Source organism: Polyodon spathula, unplaced genomic scaffold (assembly GCF_017654505.1).
Source record: "Polyodon spathula isolate WHYD16114869_AA unplaced genomic scaffold, ASM1765450v1 scaffolds_1552, whole genome shotgun sequence".
Classification (NCBI taxonomy): Eukaryota; Metazoa; Chordata; class Actinopteri; order Acipenseriformes; family Polyodontidae; genus Polyodon; species Polyodon spathula.
The window spans coordinates 1-6,738 of record NW_024473029.1 but is presented as its reverse complement, the minus strand read 5'-3'; the positions used below and the strand labels follow the sequence as shown (position 1 = coordinate 6,738).

General features: G+C 45.6%; 1 protein-coding gene across 1 annotated transcript; it reads left to right on the top strand.

Annotated features, from left to right (window-relative positions):
* Positions 1-13: 13 nt before the first annotated feature.
* On the top strand, positions 14-6,732 carry LOC121309869 (semaphorin-6D-like). The gene is made up of 8 exons (XM_041243027.1): positions 14-753; positions 1,520-1,675; positions 2,079-2,252; positions 2,645-2,782; positions 3,288-3,365; positions 4,361-4,419; positions 5,289-5,339; positions 5,989-6,732. Exons 1-8 carry the CDS (start codon positions 653-655, stop codon positions 6,210-6,212), a joined length of 981 nt encoding a protein of 326 aa, XP_041098961.1. The 5' UTR covers positions 14-652; the 3' UTR covers positions 6,213-6,732.
* The last annotated feature ends 6 nt before the right edge of the window (positions 6,733-6,738 follow it).

The following is a 6,738-nucleotide window of genomic DNA, read 5'->3' as shown; positions in this document are numbered from 1 at the left end:
TCCAGACGGACTGTCTCAAGCCTCTTCTGCAATCTGCAATTGCTTGAGCCTCAAGGATTTGTGTCAGAAAACTGGTGATTTATTTCATAAAGTAATTGGGCTGTTTTTTTTTTCTCTGGGATGGTGTTTTTTTTTTTTGTATATTGTGAAGTGTGGCTTACAAAACAATCCCAGAAGTCTTTGCTACAGCGGGTTCGAAACGTTCAGTTTTGAAAGACAAGCATGTTAGAGGGTGTGCAATTGCACCGCATTCAATTTTATCGAGAAGTCTGTTTTATAACGCAGACACAGCAAATGCTAAAAAAAAATTTTTTTATGTCTGCCTTTTTAAAGACTATTTTCTCCATCAGTGAATTATCAAATAAAATAAATTTAAAAAAAATAACAGCAGATGCGTGAAACGTCACCCTTTCTTGCGCTGGACAGAGCGAGATCTTTAGCGGAAATATGTTTCCTGTCTTTGATGCAGCTGTCGTCTTTTTTCATTGAAGACGTTTGAAAGCAAGCATGTGGCTAATTTACCAGGAAGGAAGCAAACTGAACAGGCTGCCAGGTTCCTGAATGCAGTGTAACAGATGTGTGTGTCTGTGTGTGTCTGTGTGTGTCTGTGTGTGTCCACAGCATCACAGGATCGGGGGTCTGCGCTTTCTATATGGACGATATAGAGAAGGTCTTCAACGGAAAGTTCAAAGAACAGAAGACCACAGAGTCTGCCTGGACCCCCGTACCCGACGAACGAGTCCCTAAACCCAGGTGAGAACTAACCGAGCCTGGTGCTTCAACAGGGCCCAACTCACAAGAGTTCAACGCAGGGCCTCCCGTATAAACGTTTCCCACAGTGAGAGCATGGCAAAGCTTGACAAAACACAGAGAGCTGTGGTAAAGCATAGCGAAGCATTATGAAGCACAGAGAGGTCTGGTAAAGCATACGGAAGCATTGTAAATCACAGAGAGGTATGGTAAAGCATAGGGAAGCATTGTAAAGCACAGAGAGGTCTGGTAAAGCATAGGGAAGCATTGTAAAGCACAGAGAGGTCTGGTAAAGCATAGGGAAGCATTGTAAAGCACAGAGAGGTCTGGTAAAGCATAGGGAAGCATTGAAAGCAGAAAGGTCTGGTAAAGCATAGGGAAGCATTGTAAAGCACAGAGAGGTCTGGTAAAGCATACGGAAGCATTGTAAAGCACAGAGAGGTCTGGTAAAGCATAGGGAAGCATTGTAAAGCACAGAGAGAACAAACCATGTTTAACTAACCCTTATAAAAGTTTTCCCTAGTAAAAGCACAGCACAGTGTGATAAAGCACACCATGTTTTCACTGTGCTTTGCTGTGCTTTTACTAGGGGAAACTTTTATAAAGGTTAGTTTACCATAGTTTGTTTTTCAGTATGCTTTACCATTGACGCTTTTTTCAGCATTATGCATTGTATTGCTTCTTGATGCACGCTCAATTGAACCCCCAGTACTCTCCCTGCTCACGCCCCTCCTCTCCTCTTCTCCCCTCTTCCTCCTCCTCTCCTCAGACCGGGTTGCTGTGCAGGGGACGGACCTGCAGACTCTTACAAAGCGTCCAGTAGCTTCCCCGACGAGACCCTGTCCTTCATCAAGTCCTTCCCCCTGATGGACGAGGCCGTGCCGTCGGTCAACGAGAAGCCGTGGTTCACAAAGACTGGCAGCAGGTAGGGCAGCCCTGGCAGGACATTCGCCATGACGGCGTGGCCCGATACCCCGCCCAGTGACCTGGCTTCCCCCCCCCACCCCCCCCCCACACACACAACCCCCCGCCCCCGAGCTCTCAGTGACTTAACTGGTCTAATTATTTGATTCATTGGGACAAAAGGACTCAATGTTTCACAGGTGATTTATTTTGAAAATCAAGTGCATTACTGAAGTCCGTAAAAACGACTGAAGTCCGTTTTTTTGAACTTGGGTGGGAGGGGGGAATATGAAAATGCATCCAATTGAGAGTTCATTGAGAGCTTAATGTTGGAATGAAAAACTTACCAGCATGGGGGCCCTGGGGGGGGGGGGGCCCCTCAAGTCACGGCCCTTGCAACGTTCCCCCCCCCCCGTTAGGTTGGGGTTCAAGCTCACCCAGATAGCTGTGGACACGGCTGCGGGCCCCGGTAAGAACCACACCGTGGTGTTCCTGGGATCTGAAGAGGGGAAGCTCCTCAAAGTCCTCTGCAGCCCCGCGGATAACTCCTCCCTTGACAGCCTGCTGCTCGAAGAGATTGACGTCTACAACCCTTCAAAGTGAGTAGAGACGGCTTGACTCTGCTTGACTCTGCTACATCCTGGTCCTCGATCGCCAGGTTCCAACCCGTGTCCAATGGCCTTGCTGCTGTCACACCATGTGACCTACAGCCTCGGTAACCAGGATGTTTTTTATCTATTGTCTAAATACAGGGGTCTCCAACCCTGGTCCCGGAGAGCCGGCGTCTTGGTTTTCGCAATCAGGCAAACGCTCGCTGTGTTTATTTTGAAGTGATTAAAAACATGTATATTTAAAATTATTCTTTCAGGGAACTACGTATTACACAGCAATGGGCGAATCTCACGGAAATCTGTGATGTAAAAAAAAAAAAAAAAAAAAAAAACAGCCTTATTCACGCCTCAATTTTAAACCTATTGTTTTTTCCCCCCAGGTGCAACGTGCGAGGAGAGGACAGGAGGATTCTGGGATTGGAGCTGGACAAGGACCATCATGCTCTGTTCGTGGCGTTCTCCAGCTGCGTGATCCGGGTTCCGCTCAGTCGTTGCCAGGACTACGGGAGATGCAAAAAGTACGCGCTACGATTCCCCTGACAGAGTGCTTTTGAGCCACAGGGCGGTGTCAAGTGTTTCAGTTGCAACGCGCATGTTAACTCCCACGCTCTCTGCTCTCTGTTAGAGATGGGCCCTGCTCCACTCAATTAAACTGCATTATGAGCATCAGCAGTTTACTCAAAGCCTCCACTAGTGTTTTCTACTATTATAACAGCTTGCATAAAGAAAGAAACACATTGAGTGAAATCGCTCGCATCACTTGATTCTCAAGGTGTGGTATCCGAAGCACAATCAGCAAGTACAGAGAAGCATCATCTGTAATCATCAAACCCAGGACTGGAAGACCCACAAAGCCATCTAACAAGGACGAGCGAGAGACTTGCAGATAATATCCTGAAGGAATAGAAAGGGCACACAGGTGGCGTTGTCCATCAGATCTTCCAGTCCTGGGCTGTATTGTGAAGTAAAGCAAGTGCTGGAAATGGAAGTCCGTTTTCTGATCTCCTTTCCTCTTTTTTGTAGAAGCTGTCTGTCGTCTCGTGATCCCTACTGTGTCTGGTTAAAGACTGGCAGCTGCAGCTCCCTCGCACCTGGGTTCAGGTAAGAGAAAGCTCTCCGCTCTTAACCTCTGAGAAGCAGCTCGGCCTCTCTCTCTCTCTCTTTCTCTGTTCATTTGTTTGCATATTCACTGCACTTGCGGTGATCAAAGGCTCCCAGACTGCCCTTGTAGTCTTTTTCAAAGCCATTAAGAGCCCTTAGTGGGGCGCTGAGTTCCGAAATGAATAGAGCCACAGTGAAGCTCATGAGATGCAAGGACACATCTGTTTATTTCTCTTTTTCGTTCTGCGGAAAGCTTGAGCCTAAAGAATGATCCAAATCCGAGCTGGACAGATAATCCAGATTCCTTGGAAGCCGTGAGTCTCAGGGAGCGCAGCTTTGGAAAGTCTCCCTTCCTGGGGGGGGTCATTAGCTGTCTTTTCTCGCAATGAAAAAAATGCATTGCTTCTGCAAAACTGTCTACCAGCAGGGATGCGAACCAAAAAATACTCCATCGGTGAAGACAGTAAACAAAGGCTGGATTAAAATCTGTCTGCATTGCCACTGAAGATCACTGAGGGTATATAGTGGTCCCATTCTACCAGCCACCCATTGCAGCTGCCCTATACTTGTGCTACCATCGCCCTTCAGTATAATAGAGAACCATTGCAGTGCTATTGAAGATCATTCAGGAAGGGTATAGTGAGCACACTGGGGTCCCATTCTACCAGCCTCATCCCATTGCAGTGCTATTGAAGATCATTGAGGGTGTAGTGAGCAGACTGGGGTCCCATTCTACCAGCCTCATCCCATTGCAGTGCTATTGAAGATCATTGAGGATGTAGTGAGCACACTGGGGTCCCATTCTACCAGCCTAGACCCATTGCAATGCTATTGAAGATCATTGAGGGTGTAGTTAGCACACTGGGGTCCCATTCTACCAGCCTCGCCCCATTACAGCTGCCCTATACTTGTGCTACCATCGCCTCTTCATGTTGTCATAGAAGCTCAGTCGTTTGCAAGCTGTTCTGAACTTGCACAATGCTTGTGTTTTACAGAGCAGGGTTCGAGCAGGACGTAGAGAACGGATTCGCTCAGCAACCAGACAGCTGCCACGGTAGGAATTAAAGCCACTAGCGGTTTTTATTTTATTACAGTTGGATTAAAACTGTGCCTTTCCCACGAATGCTAACCCAGCCACTGTGTTTAAAACCCACTTTCTAATTTACTCGTATTAACGTCCATTAGCGTAAACCCAGGTCCTCTTTTATTAAGATTTTAAACCGGATAGCGAACCGCATGTTAATCACATGGTCTGATTTGCAGCGAGACGATTGGACGCTGAAGTACAACACGTGATTATGTACCAGGAAGCAGTACTTTTTTTTTGTTTGTTTTCTTTAGCGTTGCATTTCTGATCTCTGTAAAGTTTTTTTTTTTTTAATCCAAGGAAAAGGCAGGGAGGGATAATGTTGATTTGTTGATAATAAAGCGGTCAAAAATAAAAATATATATATGCTGCAGTTACTCGATCTACTATGGTTTTCTTTTCTAAAAAAAAAAAAAAAAAAAAAAAAAAAAAAAGTGTTTGAAATGGCAATAAATCCTTCGAAGTAAAGGGCAAGGGATCTGAAACATGCCCTCTTTCACCTGAACAAAACAGAACCCTGAGAAACTTTAAAACTTTAAACTGGCGTTCTGTAGCGCTGTAAAAAAAAATAAATAAAAAAGGCACAGTCCCTGCTTCTGCCAACAGGGGGCACTGCGGAGAGTAAACTGTAGAACGCCCTCTAGTGGAAGTTCAAGGGAAGTACGCCAGATGAAAGATACTAAAGCTAATGAATTTGCTTGCTGTTCATTTTTATTTTTTATTTTTTTTTAAAGTGCTCCAGTGGTGCTTGAAGAATTTATTTCGCTGGTTTATTTATTTCAGATTTTGCTTGTTGTGCTCCCTTATTCTTCGTAACTGTTTTTCTTTGTTTGTAGATGTCATGGCTACTACTCGAAATCAGTACAGCCCTGGTGATTCAGCCTATGGTTAGTTTTCATTCTTTTCACATTTTATTTTTAATTTTAAGTTATTTTCACTTTGCTGTTTTTCGTTGCGTCGTATTTGTGTATGCAGGATTTATTTTTTGTTCTGGGGGGGGAAACAAATCAGGGTTAATCTTTTAAAAGAGGTAGGAAGATAAGTTTAAAGAAAACATTGTCCTTCTTCTCCGGGCAAAAAAAAGTCTTCCGTCATCCCCCCCCCCCATTCACTGTTGTGTTTGACTGGGGGGGGGGGGGGGGAACGACTCTTAATACTGGTGGACCAACATGAAAGAGAGGTGTGTACCTACATAGATGTTTCAAGAAGAAGAAGAATGTTAATAAAACATCAAAACTTTGGCGTGCAAATAAAATAGGAATTCATGTCATAATTCTTGTTCGAGAAAATATTTCAGTGGCATTCCGGTGCGTTCAGGTCTGGACTGCAGACAGTGGGTGCTAAGAGTTTGGCTCGCTGTCCCCCGTTCAGAGCTAACTCTGTCCTAACTCCGCTGACTGACAAATTATTTTGCTGAGGGAATAACGCAGCCCTGTTGCTTCAACGTCTCGTGACTGTGTAATTAACGTGTGAACTGGGGGGGGGGGTTCTGTTGCTTATTCTGACTGTCTCCATTTGTTGCCCCGGTAACCGCAGGAAAGACCACACCCACAAGTTCAAGCACCAGCAATCAGTGGGCGGCTTCCTCGCAGGTCACAGGTCGCTCAGAGACAGGTACCATTCGGGTTGACCGCGCCCCCTTTGCTAATGGCGAGCCGAGCGATTTTCCGGCTATCGGAGTGGAGATTGAGGGTAAGGGCGGTAGGGGGGGTCCTGTTTTTGACGTGTCAATTAACACTGCGCTGGCACTGTGGGGCTAACCAGCTGACTCTGTACTAACCCTGCAAGAATATTCTAATAGTGGTTTATAGTTGGGCTTGCTCCCTTTCAGCAGATAGTGCTACTAATATTAAATCACTCGCCTTTTTTGAGCATTTTTTGGGGGGTGTCCTTTACTGAGACGTCACGGACCCTGTGTATCGTGCGACTGGTGGAAAAACAGTGCAATGCAATGCAATGCAATACAATGCAATACAAATCTTCTGAAGATATGCAGACGCCGTTACCCCTGCTGCACAGTCGGAATTCACTGTGCCTTTTGCAGGCCGTTTTATTTTAAAGTTCTACAGCGATAGCTCATCGACCGTTTGAAGCTGACCGCTTCATGTTTTCCACGAGACGCCCGCTGACTCTTTCCCAGCTGCAGCCTGTGATTCTATCCCATCGAGTTTGTTCACTCATGGAAATATCAACGAGACACATTTCACTTTTTTACAAAACCCTTAGCTCTGACGTGATGACATGCAGAACCGCACCAGAGTACCGCTGGATACTTTTATTTTGGTT